Genomic DNA, 17,293 nt, shown 5'->3' with positions numbered 1-17,293 from the left:
CTCCCACTATTTACCCTCCACGTCCACTAATACACGGACAACCACTTCACGAAGAGACAAACTTCACTAACCCACCAGTCCTGTCATTAAAAATAAAGAACACCATGACAACTCTAATCGCACTCCCGCCAACAACTTTAATCTCACTCCAACTGAAGCACCCTCAAACTCGGGATTGCAAAACCCCATACAATCTAAAGCAAAACACCCATACTCTCCCCTCAATATCATGTGCCCATGTCCACATTAAACAAGCAACTAATGCGCCTGGAAAACCAATTAGAGATAGTAATACAGGGTCTCAAAAATATCAGAACCTAAAGCATGCATCTGAATCCTGCCCTTCACCCTCATTCCCCCCACAGGCAACAACACAGCCAGATTAATAACTGGAATCAAAAAATATAACCACATCTCTGCTGCCCTGAAATAACAGAGTTGGCTACCAATTGAAGCTCGCCGTAGCTTCAGAACTGCTGGTCTAATCCACAAAGCCCTTCACACAGGGAAACCAGCATACCTCACCTCTAAACTCAAAAGGGGAAGCCAAACATGAAGACAAAGAAGTTCAAACATCCTACTCCTCATTCCTCCTAAAGCCCTCAAGCAATGACCCAAATATTTGGAACTCCACCCCAGTGCATTTCAGGACAAGCCCCTCCTTCGTGAGCTTCAAGAAATAGCTAAAGGATCACCTCCTCAGCCACTATCTCAAGTAGCAGGACTTCCTTCACCTAAAAGTTATATTCCCCTTCACTGCTATTTTTCTGTATAACTTGTGATTAAAATCAGATATGTTTTGTTTCAATTCAGCTGTACTATATGAGTGATCTGGTACGAACATGTATTGATGTGAAGCACTCAGACACCCTAAGGTCATGCCAGCGCTATAAGAAAAACAATAATAATAATAAATAAAAATTATTAAAAAAACAGGGTACCTAATGTAGGAAAACTGTTTCCGCATATTCTACACTTGTTACACACAACAAACTCATAAGTAGTGTTCTCAGCAGTGTCTGTGTTGATTTATTATTCAACTTAAGAATCTGTGATTCTAAGTCACTGCGTGAGCCATGCCAGATGATGAGTATGTCATTAATGAAACGTCGATATGCAAATCAACTTAAAAGTCCATGAAATTTCAGAGAGAATGTTCTCTGTTTCAAATTTCAGCATGAAAATATTGGCATAGCTGGGGGCTCCCGAAAAGCCCATAGATGTACCATTGGCCTGAAGAAACAAGCATTTACAATGCAACGGTTTCGCCTTCGGAAAAGTTAGAGCTATTGGCATTGTAAATGACAAACTTTTTATTTATGTGTTGGTTTTGAAAACAGATAAATATATGGCATTGTCATTTACAATGCCAATAGCTTACTCTGTCGCAAATGCGAGACGTATTGCATTTGCACACACACACACCCACACAAGAGCCCCACACACACACAAGAGCCCCCCACACACACACGAGGCCCACACACACACACCACACAAGAGCCCCCTACACAGACCACACAAGAGCCCCCTACACAGACCACACAAGAGCCCCCCCCACACACCACACAAGAGCCCCCCCCACACACACACGCAAGAGCCCCCCCCACACACACACGCAAGAGCCCCCCACACACACACACACGCAAGAGCCCCCCACACACACGCAAGAGCCCCCCACAGACACAAGAGCCCCCCACGCACACGCAAGATTCCCCCACACGCAAGAGCCCCCCACACACACGCAAGAGCCCCCCACACACACAAGAGCCCCCCACACACACAAGAGCCCCCCACACACACAAGAGCCCCCCACACACACAAGAGCCCCCCACACACACAAGAGCCCCCCACACACACAAGAGCCCCCCACACACACAAGAGCGCCCCACACACAAGAGCCCCCCACACACAAGAGCCCCCCACACACAAGAGCCCCCCACACACAAGAGCCCCCCACACACACGCAAAGAGCTCCCCAAACACACGCACAGAGCCCTCCGCTCCATTTGCATCAGGTGTGAGGCTCCTGACTGCTGACAGCCAGGAGACTCCAACAAAAGGAGGCTTATGACCTGCTATAGGCATTGTAAATGACAATGCCATTTATTTATGTTTTAAAAACAAAAGCATAAATAAAAATAATGTCATGAGCAATGCCAATAGCTCTAACTTTAAGAATGCCGAGACCATTGCATTGTAAATGCTTGTTCCCTTTTGGCGGCATCTAGGTAATTGGTACACAAGCTCCTCCCGCTGCCAGTATTAGAATAAACCCTGTGGATTGAATGGGCATGAAGTCTCATCTCTCCTTTCACCTACCTGACCTTGTGTGATTTGAATGTAGGGGCGCTGTATTGTACAACGCTTAAAACCCCAATATTCCTAATCTGGCGCTTTTCAAAACCACCAGACACAATGAACGCACCTGAACGCCTTGAAGTGAACCACTTTGCAGGATGAGCTATGAAGGAACTTGATCCCGTCACCGGGAGGAGGATGTATGGTCAGTCGGGATGCCCTATGGTCCAGGTTTGGCACGTTCCAGGAATGGAAGTCCATCACTACAGCGCTGTCATCAGGGACATTTTAAGGATTTTGGGGGCTCTGGGCCAAACGTATTTTTGGGGACCCTGTTTGGAACATCTTGGATTTATGATCCAGTTTCAGGTAGTTCGTGCCCTCTTTGGCCAGATCACTGACAGTGCACAGGGGCACTCGTCCAAATTCAAAATGTGTGTTTATATGTAATATTCGGAGACAGTGAGGTGTATTTAGAATATCGTAACATAGCAGCAGCTCACACATAAGAGGGTGCAGTGGGTTCGGTTTCACATCTCAGGGGGTTCAGTGGTACTGATCCCCCTCGAGCTCCAGGGAATTGTGGGTCCCAGGCTTCCTTAAGTAGTCTTCAGGCTTATGGACCGATAGCATGAGGGAGTCTCCGAGACACAGAGGGTGAAAGCGAATGAGAGCAAAAGAGTGAGGAAGAGAGGTAGGGAGAGAGGGGGTACGGAGAGTGTGAGGGAAGAAGAGAGGAAGGGAGGGGGGCAGGGGAGAGAGGGAGGGGCGGAGGGAGAGAGGGAGAGATGGAGAGAGGGGGAGAGGGGGAGGGAGAGAGGGAGAGCGAGAGGGAGAGAGGGGGGTGCGGAGAGTGTGAGGGAGGAAGAGAGGAAGGGAGGCAGGGGGGAGAGAGGCAGGGAGAGAGGCAGGGGGGAGAGAGGCAGGGAGAGAGGCAGGGAGAGAGGGAAGGGGGGAGGTAGAGGGAGAGATGGAGAGAGGGAGGGAGGGAGAGAGAGACGAGGGAGAGAGAGAGGGACGGGGGAGAGAGGAAGGCAGCGAGGGGGAGAGAGGGAGGCAGCGAGGGAGAGAGAGGGAGGGACAGAGAGGGAGGGGGCGGGACAGAGAGGGAGGGAGAGAGGAAGGCAGGGAGGGAGAGAGGGATGGACGGAGGAAGGTAGAGAGACGAAGGGTGGTAGAGAGAGGGACGGACGGAGAGAGGGAGGGATGGAGAGAGGGAGTGAGGTGGGGTGGGAGGTGGAGAGGGAGGGAGGTGTTGAGAGAGGGGGACTGGAGAGAGGAATGGAAGAAAAGAGGGACGGAGGGAGGAAAGGAGGGAGGGAGGGGAGGGAGAGGGAGGGAGGAAGAAAGGGAGCGAGAGAGGAAAGGAGGGAGGGATGATGAGTAGGAGGGACAAAGAGAGGCAGGGAGGGAGGCTGGGAGGGAGAGAGGGGGAGACGAAGGGAGGGAAGAAAAGAGTTAGGGAGGGAGAGGAAGGGATGGAGAGAGAGTAAGAAAAAGAAAGAAGGAGAAATAGCAATGAAGTGAGAGGGGAGATAAAGTGAGAACGAAAAAAAGAACAAGAGCTAAAGAGAAAGGAGAAAAAGCAGAATGGAAAGGGGTGAGAGTAAGAGAGAGAGAGACACACATGTAGAGCAGGAGCGAGACAATGTGAGAGACCGAAAGAGAGGGAGCACGAGAGCGAGCGAGCAGGAAACAGGCAAAATAAGAGAGATGAAGAGCTAGAGAGGGAGAGAAGAGACGCAGAGAGAGGGGAGTAGACTCTGTGTACCTTGTGAGAGAGAGGGGCAAGTAGACGTCACCAACAGCAGAGCTGACGCTCCCCCCTGGGTCGGTAGGTACTCACACGGGTCAGCGTGAGAGGCACAGCCTTGCAAGCGCTATGTTACACAGTCTAACTAACTACAAAACAAAGCGCTATGTTACAAAGTCCAACTAAATACAAAACAAAGCGCTATGTTACATGGTCTAACTAAATACAAAAGTAAGCGCTATGTTACACAATCTAATTAAATAGAAAACAAAGCGTTATGTTACACAGTCTAGCCAAATAAGAAACAAAGCGCTATGTTACAAAGTTCAACTACATACACAACAAAGCGCTATGTTACACACTCTAGCCAAAGTCAAAACAAATTGTTTAAGGAAAACGAATCTGACATTAAAATCACCCGTGAAAAAGAGAAAGGAATGCTAAGAAAGGGTCCGACCAGAAATGCAGTTTAAGCTAGACCCCCCACGAAGCACTGACATTTCACAATAGCACTGACTGTAAGAAAGGGAGCGAGAGAGGAAAGGAGGGAGGGATGATGAGTAGGAGGGACAAAGAGAGGCAGGGAGGGAGGCTGGGAGGGAGAGAGGAAGGAGGGAGGGAGAGAGAGGGGGAGACGAAGGGAGGGAAGAAAAGAGTTAGGGAGGGAGAGGAAGGGATGGAGAGAGAGTAAGAAAAAGAAAGAAGGAGAAATAGCAATGAAGTGAGAGGGGAGATAAAGTGAGAACGAAAAAAAGAACAAGAGCTAAAGAGAAAGGAGAAAAAGCAGAATGGAAAGGGGTGAGAGTAAGAGAGAGACACACATCTAGAGCAGGAGCGAGACAATGTGAAAGAGACCGAAAGAGAGGGAGCACGAGAGCGAGCGAGCAGGAAACAGGCAGAATAAGAGAGATGAAGAGCTAGAGAGGGAGAGAAGAGACGCAGAGAGAGGGGAGTAGACTGTGTACCTTGTGAGAGAGAGGGGCAAGTAGACGTCACCAACAGCAGAGCTGACGCTCCCCCCTGGGTCGGTAGGTACTCACACGGGTCAGCGTGAGAGGCACAGCCTTGCAAGCGCTATGTTACACAGTCTAACTAACTACAAAACAAAGCGCTATGTTACAAAGTCCAACTAAATACAAAACAAAGCGCTATGTTACATGGTCTAACTAAATACAAAAGTAAGCGCTATGTTACACAATCTAATTAAATAGAAAACAAAGCGCTATGTTACACAGTCTAGCCAAATGAGAAACAAAGCGCTATGTTACAAAGTTGGGATCTCTCTGGGGGCAGTGGATAAATAGAGCTTCGGATGGGGGCATCCTTTAGAAGGGTTTCTAGCACCGGGAAGGGGCGTGAGATAGAGCCTCGAATCGAGATGCAACATGACTGGGGGGTAAGACCTGGGCCATGGGTGAGGGGAATAATACTTAAAAGAAATCTCAGCCTGTGGAGGAGAAAAACTGTAAGAGTTGGGAGGGTAGAGGAAAGGGCGCATGGCAGAGCTTGTCACTTGAGGCCGTGGTATATGGTTCCAGAAAATCGGGGTTCACCGTAGAGATTTTTGCTTTCGGCAGAAAGGGTAAGACACGCCAGGCCTGGGGTGGCCAGAAACCCTTTCTGATGTTTCATAGTTCTAGAGGGAAAGGTGCTCTGGGAGGAGCAGGGAGTGCACGGACGCAGCCCCTGGTGGCTTGGTTCCCTCGCTGGCTCTGCTGGGGGAATGGGATATGTGCAGATGTGGGTATGAAAAGGTGGCATTGTCCACGCGGCCACGGAATATACGTGCAGTGGGATTTATTGAGCTGTCTTGTGACATCTCGGGTGTTACATAGTTGTGGAGGGGGGCGGATTGTGGTTCGGGGGAGGGTGCTGCCGAGTTCCTAGACTCGGGCTTGTGCTTTCTATTAGAAACTGCAGCTTTCCAAGGGTTCCAGGTCCGTATGCTGGTGTTTTTAGCAGTGCTCGTCATACAGGGGAAAGTGCCAATTCTGAAGCCCCACACACACTCATGCCCGATGTGCCTACCTTCACTTCCAGCAGTTACCCGAGTGGGGAAGCTTGTTTTCCATGCGCAGCGCAGACTTCCAGCGCTCGCCGTGGCTCCTCTTCTCGCGCTGGGCGGCGGGGGGGGGCGGGCACTTCCGGCCGGCCGCGCTGGGATTGGCCGGCCGGCTGAAGAAACCCCCGGGCGGGACGGGATACCAATATTTGTTTGTGAGGACAGGGGGGGGCGGGAGAGGACGAGGGGGGCGGGCGGGAGTTCCTAGACTCGGGCTTGTGCTTTCTATTAGAAACTGCAGCTTTCCAAGGGTTCCAGGTCCGTATGCTGGTGTTTTTAGCAGTGCTCGTCATACAGGGGAAAGTGCCAATTCTGAAGCCCCACACACACTCATGCCCGATGTGCCTACCTTCACTTCCAGCAGTTACCCGAGTGGGGAAGCTTGTTTTCCATGCGCAGCGCAGACTTCCAGCGCTCGCCGTGGCTCCTCTTCTCGCGCTGGGCGGCGGGGGGGGCGGGCACTTCCGGCCGGCCGCGCTGGGATTGGCCGGCCGGCTGAAGAAACCCCCGGGCGGGACGGGATACCAATATTTGTTTGTGAGGACAGGGGGGGGCGGGAGAGGATGAGGGGGGCGGGCGGGAGAGGACGAGGGGGGCGGGAAAGGACACGGACGTCGGGAGGGAGGAGGGAAACGTGGGGACGGCGGGAGGAGGGACACAAGGCAGGACAGCAGCAAACACGGCCCGGCCGGACCAGACACGGGGGCGTTCCCGGCGTCGCGTGACGTCGGCAAAAGCCAAAGAATCTCGGGAACGCCCCCGTGTCTGGTCCAGCATTGACGGACGCCTCTCTGTTCCAATGGCTAGCCTCCATTTATGGAGCTAGCCAATGAAGCAGAGAGGCGTGTTCAAGTCACCCATACTAGAAACTACAGATTTCGCTGGAGGAGGAGCCTGACGGCTCCGCCCCCCAGCGAAACCTAAAAACTGATATTTCCACTGAAAATAACTGTGAAACAGACAGAAATGAAGTAGTTCAAGAAGAAACACTTTATTCGCACTTATGTTGTCCTGTCTCAACAAAGCCCATTCAATGGCTTCAATGTCTTCGAGGTGGGGAATGGATGTGTATAAAGACACAACGTCTATTGTGCATAACCAAGTTTGTCCTATCTCAGGAATATCGATGCTTTGAAGAACATTCAGCAAGTGAGTCGTGTCTTGTAGGTATGATGGACTAGCTTGAACAATGGGCTGAAAAAAACCGTCAAGATCATGACCCAACGTATTGTGTATCGATCCGCACCCAGACACTATGGGTCTCAATGGCGAGTCCCCCACGCTTTTGTGTATTTTTGGGAGCATGTACAGCCCCAGTCTGCGGGGAAAACGAGTGAATAAATACTCTCTTGTTTTAGTACTGATCCATTTCATATCAACCGCATGTGCAAGAATAGAATTCAACAGAGCTACAATAAGCATCAGTGGGATCCTCAGCTAGGGGTAAATAGGTGGAAGAATTCTGTAGCATTTAAATGACACTTTACATTTCACCAAAGCAGACAAGGGTGGAGCATTGGTTGTGATGGACCGCATACACCATGAGAACAAAATAGGTTTGATGCTACAGGATTCTGCCACCTATTTACCACTACCTGAGGATCCCACTGATGCTTTTTTAGCCATTGAGACCCATACTCATCATCTGGCGTGGGTCATGCAGTGACTTAGAATCGCAGATTCTTAAGTTGAATGCTATCAACTCTAGAATTCAATTTTCTTTTCAGATTGAATCTCACTTTATAGCTTTTTGGGATGTTTTGCTTAAACTTTCAGGCACCACCATTGAGACCACTGTTTTTAAAAAACCTACTGATCACAACAACTCATTACTATACCAAAGCTTCCACGCTTGGCCTTTGAAACGTCATCTTCCTTTCTCTCCGTTTTTGAGAATCAGGCACATCACTAGGGATTCAGAGTTAGGTTTGCAGACTATTCAAGATGCTAAACAGAAGTTTTTAAGCTGAGGTTATCCTCAACAGGTAGTAGATCAGGCTGAAACGAGATTAGCTTTACATCATGAGGACCTGTTGAAAAAGAAAATTACGCATCCTTCCCCAGCTAGAGAAGTGTTTGTTTCTACATTTTCTACCCATTCTAACCTTGTGAAAAAGAGCTTATTGCAAAGATGGGATTTGCTTCAATCTGAATCTAATTTCAAAGGAATGTTTTCAAGTCCCCCGTTATTTGCATACAAAAGGTCACGTAATCTGAAAGAAATGTTAAACAAATCCATAGACAATGTTAAAGTTTCATACAAAGGCATGTCTAAATGCATGAACTGTTCGCAGTGCAACAAGGTCATCACTGGGAAGAGTCTATCACACCCTCGATTAGGCAAGAAGATTTCCCTAAATTTCAATGCTAACTGTTACAGTCACCATGTCATTTATGTCATCTAATGTCCGTGTGATTTGTATTACGTAGGGAAGACAGAGAGGGTTCTACGTACCCGAATTACTGAGCATAAAAGTAGGATAAGGAACAAAACGAGGAGTTTGCTATTAGCACAACATTGGCTAATTGAAAAACATACTATTGCACAGCTAAGATTCGGAGTGCTTGAAATTGTTGAGACTCGTTCAGATCGAGACATGTCAAAAGTTTTATCTCAACGAGAGTCGTACTGGATTTGGTTTATGCAAACATGGTCTCCAAAAGGGCTGAATGATAAATTCGAATTGTCATGCTTTTTATAACTTGTGTTAACACTCCATTCTATTGGTGGTCAGTTGTACTCCGCTCTAGTTGCTCCATTTTAGATAGGTTCATTATGTATTAGTTCAGGTTCACATTTATTTTCTTATTTTTGCTTTCACAGCACTTCTTTTAATTCGTGGCACGTATTAGGCGAGGTAGTCATTTTTTTATGCTTAGATCCATGCACGTTTTTAGTCCTATCTTTATGCCTATGATCACTCTTTCCGTCACGTATTTATTCGGCGTTGAAGCCGGCGTCCTCCGTGTTGCAGTTTGTGCCAGGTGTTTCACTGCTTCTGGTGAGTTCATGGTTTCTTAAGTTCATTTCATACCGTGTTATGATAGTGCGAGGCAATTTTTTTCACTAAAGTTCCTTTTTTTAGGTACTGTCACGTTTTTGTTCACTGAGTCATTTTGCGTGTAGTCGCTTCTTTTAAGGTAAGCGTTGAAGTGCCTTTTCGGCGCTCTTCTGTTGTTTTGCATTTACGATACATATTGCAGCATTTGTTTGTTTTTTGGTAGAGTATAGCGGTTTTCTGCTGAGTTCTGTTCCTGCTTTGAGTTTGAGCACTCAAGCATTTAAGGTACGATTAATATTCTTCACGTTTTCACTCTCGTATTTTTCGACACCAGTTGCACTTTTCACTAACGCCACGCATCATTTTTAAGCTTCAGGTCAAGCTTGATCACCAAGGCTTGTTTCTCGGTCATCATTTTTTTGGGTTCACAATATTCTATCGTTATGTGGTACAATGACACACTCAGTTGCTTTTTCCTGCTTTTTTGTGAGCCCAAATGTTAGTTTATCAATGTTATCTGAACGTTGCTGCACACTTTTCATTAATATCAATGTATTGATATATTGCAGATTCCCCTGATGAAGGGCTTATGTTAAAAGTCTGAAATGCATTGGGACATGTTACGTTTTGTTATTGTATGCTGATTACAAGCTGCATTGTTTGTCAAGCTTTTTGAACTTCAACTTCACCTGTATCTGCGATAATCACGAATAAAGCAGATTTCAATCAACTTTATGGTTAGAAGATCTCATTCTCAGCTTTGGATTCTGTGGAAAATTGTTTGGAATACTGTTGTTTACTTAAGAGTACAGTACAATGTTGTGATTGTTTGGATTACGTTTTGTACACTTTAATGTGACTTGTTGGTAGTGCACTGGGCACTCCTGGATACATTTCTGGGCATTTACTTTTCATCTTAGGTAAACACCATTGGCATTTAAAAGCCAATAATTCCAACTGTGCAGGGTATGGTACTGCACCCTGCAACAAGGCTAAGTAAACAACATTGGCATTTATAATGCCAATAATTCCACCTTTGCAGGGTGCAGTACCATATGTGGCCAAGGAGAACCCATCTTTTGGCCAAATATGGTACTTCGCGCTGAAACATGGCTAGGTAAACACATTGCCATTTATAATGCCAATAACTCCAACTCCAACAAATGCAAGACAGATTGCATTTCCAATGCAATAGGTCTCGCATTTGTTAAATTTAGAGCTGTTGGCATTGAACATGACAATATTGTTTACTTTAGCTTTTTTATATCATTGGCTATAGTGTTATAAATATATTAACTCCTGTGCAAATAAAAAAAAGTCAAAAAACATTGTTATTTTCAATGTCAATAGCTCTAACGTTACCAAATGCAAGACCTATTGCATTGCAAATGCTTGTTTCTGTTCGTCACTGCCAGGCAAAACCTGACAGAGACAAAGAGAAAAATAAACCTAATGCACCACTTCCCCAGATGCACCTAGTTCTTGGAAAAGAAAAGCTTTGGAGGACGCCTGTCAAAACGGACAGGGGCCGTTCACAAAACATTTGGTACCATCAGAGGGACAGCATGACTGTGGTTCTGCTAAAGGTGCAGAGATCATTGAAGGGCCATGCTATGATCTCTCAATATGGCAGTACTTTGTCCGTCAGAGTCGCAGACATAATGTCCTCCACCACCCTGACATAAGAGTACATACCACATTACAATAAATCAAGCCCTTATTACTTTGACTGATGGTGTGATTCCCTTATCGGAAGCCACAGTAGATTAGATCCATAGAACTAGAGTTATTGGTTTCACAGGCTTGTTGCAACTACTTGATAGCATTTTCAAGACCTGAGGAGTTGGTTGTTGAAGATATAAGGTGCCCAACAATATCTCTTGAGGGTGGATATCAGGTAGTTGTAATTCCCATATGAAACCAGTAACTGTAGGTTTGTGGTTCTAATCTATTGTGACCACAAGGTGTGGTCCCATATCAGGATATTCAAGATAGCATCCTTGAGACTGAAATTTCTTAACAAGTACAGTGTCCACATTCAAAAATCCTTTGTTTCATTTTTATTCTTGAGATCACAAACTTACTGTGAGAGGGGACTTCGTATCCTGCCTCTACTCTAGAAACCACAGAGCATGTTCCTTCCAAACCTTCTCCATCTTTCTATGATTCGGTTATACTACAAATACAAGGCATTTATGTTTCAGCCTGTCATAACTAATCTCTTAAAAGTAGTGTAGAAATTCTTAGATATACTTAAAAACAGTACAGTTTGGCAATGCATTTACAATGCAGTGACGTCCAGGCTGGCCTTAAGCATTAGACAACAACGTTATTTCAATATGTACCACTTTCCTCCAATTCTTCCTTCATGTCTTTCAGTTTTGTTTCTGGAGTTTTGTTTCTTAATACTTATCGCTAGAATTCTAACCATAAGCCATCGGTACACTGGTTGAATGTATCACCTTCTACCAAAGTAATCAAAACCCGCGTAAATGTATCACATGACTAATTTGTGAAACAGATCCATATTCCCCTGAAATTGATACAGTTAATCTGTCCTGTTGGTGTTATAGTATTTCACGAGGAGGTTCAGTAAAGAGGACACAAAAACCTTCTCTGGTTCATTCCAGAGCTTCCACAAGACATGGCTATCCAAATCTCCAACGTACACTTTCCTCTCTTTTGACAAAAATAGGGGTTCTCCGGAGAAAGCTTTAAATTAATAGTGCTTAAGATTCTGCAAATTCTTGGACTAACCATGTAATATAGAATGCCACCTCCCATATGTAAAACATGCCCAATATTTCAATAGCATGAGGGAGTTTTCTCCTGCAGTCTTACACCAGTAATCTTCAAGTGTGTGTTTCATTAGGCGCAACCAATGTATCAACCACAAACTCACCAAGCACTCTTACAGTCATCTTCCAACAAAAGGGAATCCACCTGGAAGGCCCACAGCCAACTGTGTTTTCCATTACCCAGTCCAGACACCTGTTGAAGCCACTGCAATTATTGACTCCAAGGTGGCAGAGCAAATGTTGTGTAGCACCATTATAGCCATGCAACTTTGACTCAGTACTGTGAAGCATTCTAAGCACATCACAAGTAATCTTCTGAAGACCCTTTGTGACCATGTACACAGCAAGAAGTGAGCACAACTCTCTATTAGAATGATGGTGACTTCAAAAACGTAAACGACTCAGACAACAACCGGCAAATCACACCCTCTTTTCAGGGAGGTGCGCATCCATGGAGTTGAAACAAAGAATTATTTTCAAATAGAAGTTCCAGATGTAGTGAGGCACAACATCATCAAAATATTTGGTAATCTCCAGGGTATGGAAACAGATGGTATGGCATATTGACTTAAGGTCTAAAAGTGAAGAAGCAAGCACAAACGTAAAAGGACTTTGAAGCATGAAAAAACCTTTGTTCGATTTTCAAGTGGTTTTGCCAAGAGCCCAACTTTAAAGCAGTATTAAAAAATTAAAGAGGTCATGGTGTGTAAACCCAGTTTTTGCATTTGCACATAAACGCCAATGCTTGACAAAATACAATCAACACAGTGGGTCTAATAATTACCTGTGGCCACTTTCCATTGGAATTAGCACGCCTCCTTATTTCTTCAACTGTTTTTTTACGAGAGTCCTGGTCTGACCGAGAAACAAATACGGGTCGAATGTAGTTGATTAGAGCTGATGGGGAAACAAATAAGAAGCTGGAATACAGACCCAACACATATGTATTTAAAAACTCAAGTGAACAAAATCAAAATTTTCATATGACAGCTGGATTACAAATGTTAGTAAGGGCTGATGCAGTCTGAATTATTTTGATTGAACATCGTAACTCAAATCAATCAAATCAGCTTTATTCGCATTTGATAAATGCATAAAAGTACAAATAATAAATATATACAACATATTAAAAAGATGCAATGAATCTGTTTTAAATATTAAAAGTACCGTATTTTCCGGCGTATAAGACGACCCGGCGTATAAGACGACCCCCTACTTTGGCAGAAAAATTTTAGGTTTTGTGCTATACTCGCCGTATAAGACGACCCCCCACTTCCAGCGCAGCATAGCCATTCCGAGTATGTACCGGTATTTTGAACTTACCTTATTAGTCTAGTCCTCCTCCCTGTGGGTGAGCAGTAAGGCTTTATCAGTGGGCAGTGGGTACCTATAAGCGTTTATTTTACAAACTGAAAGACTGAACGCAAAGAAATTGGTTGTAGAAACAATCTTGCTTTACTCGGAAACATTTTATTTAAAACCATATCAAAAACTGTCACTTCTGAATATACGGTACCGGTACGGTACGGCAAACATAAATAACGTAGTGCATGAAACAGTGCAAGTGCATTAAACGTTCCATAACTTCCCATAAATCCAAGCGATTTCTACAGGATTTATAACGTTCCCTTTAAAAACCTTCAAAATCCTCCTCTTCGTCATCTGATCTCATAAGTAAGTCTATGAGATCTTGTGGTACATCTGTAAGGCAGTCATCGTATGGATCTTGTACCAATTCCGTATCAGATGATGTGGTCTCTTCTTCGGCATCCTCTTCACCTTCCCACAGATAGTCGTCCTCCATACCATCTAATGAATTCGATATGCCACACTTCTTGAAAGACTTTATGACTGTTTCTGCATCGATGTCGTTCCAGGCCTTTATGACAAAGTTGCACAAAACATCCAACTGTGGCGCACGCATGTTTCCTCCTTTTGTGAATGTTTTTTCACCGCTAACCATCCACTCATTCCACTGTTCTCGGATGCGATCTTTAAATGGCTTGTTTAGGCACACATCCAGTGGCTGCACCAACGATGTCAGTCCTCCAGGTATAACAGCAGCATCCGTTTTTAGTCTTGCCAGCCTTTGCTTGGTGCTGGGAGTTAAATGAGCCCTGAACATATCCCACACCAGTAGACTACGCCTTTGTAGAAGTCCACCTGGTCGCCTGCTCCATACGTTATCAAGCCATAGCTTTACCCCTTCTTCATCCATCCATCCTTTCTCATTCACATGCACAAAACAACCAACAGGAAACTTGAGTTTCTGCATTGTTTTCCTTTTAAAAATAACCATTGGCCTCAGTTTGCCACCATCAGCTGTGCATGCATGTACCACAGTGAAACTGGACTTCTCATGTCCTGTTGTTTTTATTAAAATTGTCTTTTCGCCTTTTTGATGGACAGTTTTGTTGGCAATCATATCAAGATTCATCGGAGTTTCATCCATGTTTCCGATGCTACTTAGCGCATACACATGTTCATTGCGCAGCCTAATGACGTAGCGATGGAAGCTATGCATTTTGGCATCAAGATCCGCTGGTAATTTCTGGGCAATTTTTGTCTTTTGCCGCAATACCAGATTATGCCTTCCCAAGAATCTGGTACACCAGGACACAGTGGCCTTAAATCTGTGGCTGAGATCGGGATTAGATTTGGCCCACTGAAGTGCAACCAATCGGATTTTATTTCGGGTCACGACATACCCGCTTTGCCGATGCTCGGCCACCATGTCTGCTACATGCTTTTCCAGTTCTGGCCAATGTGGGGTGCCTCTTCTTAGTGCACACTTGCCCCTTGGCATACTCCGCAATGCTTGCTCATTTGCTCTCCAGGCCCGAACCATCTTCTCTGTCACTCCATATTGCCTAGCAGCAGCACAGTTATTATGTTCCGTGGCAAAAGCCACAACTTTGAGTTTGTAGCTGGCTTCATATTTCCTTCTCCTTGCCACTGCTGGAGCCTTGCTGAGTTCTAGACTGCCAGCCATTTGCTCTGGATGCGCTGCTGGAGCCTTGCCGGGTTCTTCTCTGTCTGCCATTTGCACGGAATGTGCTGCTGGAGCCTTGCCGGGTTCTTGACTGTCAGCCATTTGCACTCGATGTACGGTACTGGTGCTGTACAGTATGGACAGGTGCAGAGACTGTCTTCAACACCACACGCACGGTACGGCAAATACGCTATCTGGTCACGAGACTGCTTTTCCTCTTAGCAACAACCAGCCAATCACGGCAAGTGCTCTACTGCCTTCGGGAACATTCGGGAACATTGTACAGTCCCCTTTCTATGCCACGCCCATGCCAAGGGGAGAGGTGAGCGTGCCAAAACGTGCCAAACATGCCAAACGTGTCAACACACTGGGCGCTGCCATCTTCGGCGCTGGCTGCCCATTACCATGTACCGTGTTTCGGACGTCCTGCTGCCTCGTCCTGCTGCCTCGTCTGCCTGGGGATGTGCAAGCGGTTGGAGGCGCGTGTACAGCGGCAGCGGCAGTCGAGGTAAGACTCATGGCGCCATTTGCTCGCTTGTGAAGCGGTTTGACACCTTCGAGTGAAGTCCTTGCTATGAAAAAAACGCTCGCTTTCGATACTTCATGGCGCGGGGCCTGGGTGTGGACGTTGCCAAGGTCGGTGGCTGTATTTTTTGACATAAGGTGTGTTGTTTCTTGTTAGGTATTTCCTATTGTGAAGCGGTCTGACACCTTCGAGTGAAGTCCTCGCTATGACAAAAACACGCTCGCTTTCGATACTTGCACAATTCATGGCGCGGGGCCTGGGTGTGGACGTTGCCAGGGTCGGTGGCTGTATTTTTTGACATAAGGTGTGTTGTTTCTTGTTATTTCCTATTGTGAAGCGGTCTGACACCTTCGAGTGAAGTCCTCGCTATGACAAAAACACGCTCGCTTTCGATACTTGCACAATTCATGGCGCGGGGCCTGGGTGTGGACGTTGCCAGGGTCGGTGGCTGTATTTTTGGACGTTGCCAGGGTCGGTGGCTGTATTTTTTAACATAAGGTGTGTTGTTTCTTGTTATTTCCTATTGTGAAGCGGTCTGACACCTTCGAGTGAAGTCCTCGCTATGACAAAAACACGCTCGCTTTCGATACTTGCACAATTCATGGTGCGGGGCCTGGGTGTGGACGTTGCCAGGGTCGGTGGCTGTATTTTTTGACATAAGGTGTGTTGTTTCTTGTTATTTCGTATTGTGAAGCGGTCTGACACCTTCGAGTGAAGTCCTCGCTATGAAAAAGCGCATGAAAAAATACCATAAAATGTTGTACCCGGCGTATAAGACGACCCCCGACTTTCCAGAAAATTTTAAGGGGTTAAAAGGTCGTCTTATACGCCGGAAAATACGGTATTAAATATATTTCAAAAGCGGTCTTCTGTAACCTATGCGATCTCTAGGAGCACGGCACGTGCTTAGGTCACAGTAGCAATTAAGCAATTACACTACGGCATGGCACTTACAAAGCTTTAAGAATCGTTTTCAGTGGTTAAAAATTCAGATAGAACAATCTCTCCTGGGGTTGATCTCTTTCTAATATGTAAGACGGAGTGCAAGAAACTCGCTGTCATAAAACATATTAAAGGAGTTTCCAATGAGTTTATTACTGGAAGGGCTAGAAAATGCGAATGTATACTCAATTTTCTCATCATCGGAATAATACCTTTTTTCCTCTCCATCTTATAAAATAGGCAAAAGAATAAAATGTGAGAAATGGATTGGGTTAACTGTTTATCACAAGGGCAAGGTGGCAATTGATTAAGTGAGTATACTTGGGACAGGTAGCCAACCATTAAAGGGAAGATGTTCAGTCTCTACCTAGTCAATAGGAAGCGGTGCGCATTGTTGGAAACAAAGGAAAGATAGGAGAGGCATGTCCCGGTGCCACCGGGGGCACTGCCTGGTACCATAGATTTGTATTGGTTTTGTTGCCACCCATCATATTCGCACTTGACCATAAAAAAATCTTTTCATCTCGATTTGGGAAACGATAAGCAGTGAGATGGGGAATCGTACAAGAATGCTATACCCAGATCATTAAGAGTTTTCTTTACATATGCTAACCAAGGAATACTGGATTCTCGGTCAAGAGTAACTATATCCCCAAGCACCACTTGGTTTAGTTTAACAGAATTCCTTTTCCAAATTGTTAGCCGTAGTAAAAGCAGGGCCAACTTAATGGAATGAGTTATATAAGGGATACCTACTTCTTTATGAACAATAATATTTGGGCAAGAGGTTGGGATTGACAGCAATCGTTTTAGAAAATTTTCCTCAACAGCCTGTAAAACATCCACTTGTGCAGTGCCCCAAATCGCAGCACCATAGGAAGGGATGGATACTGATTTTGCCAGACAAATTTCCACCATTT

At 45.6% G+C, this 17,293-nt stretch overlaps 1 protein-coding gene across 1 annotated transcript in view; it reads right to left on the bottom strand.

Annotated features, from left to right (window-relative positions):
- The window catches only part of LPCAT1 (lysophosphatidylcholine acyltransferase 1), a 550,146-nt gene that overhangs the window by 280,590 nt on the left and 252,263 nt on the right, over positions 1-17,293 (bottom strand). Inside the window, exon 4 of the mRNA XM_086965209.1 lies at positions 12,698-12,810. Within this exon, the coding sequence (XP_086821335.1) occupies positions 12,698-12,810 (113 nt within the window). The remainder of the gene's footprint in view (positions 1-12,697; positions 12,811-17,293) is intronic.

Source organism: Lissotriton vulgaris, chromosome 4_1, assembly GCF_964263255.1.
Source record: "Lissotriton vulgaris chromosome 4_1, aLisVul1.2, whole genome shotgun sequence".
In the NCBI taxonomy this organism is placed as follows: domain Eukaryota; kingdom Metazoa; phylum Chordata; class Amphibia; order Caudata; family Salamandridae; genus Lissotriton; species Lissotriton vulgaris.
This window is presented reverse-complemented; position numbering and strand designations above follow the sequence as displayed.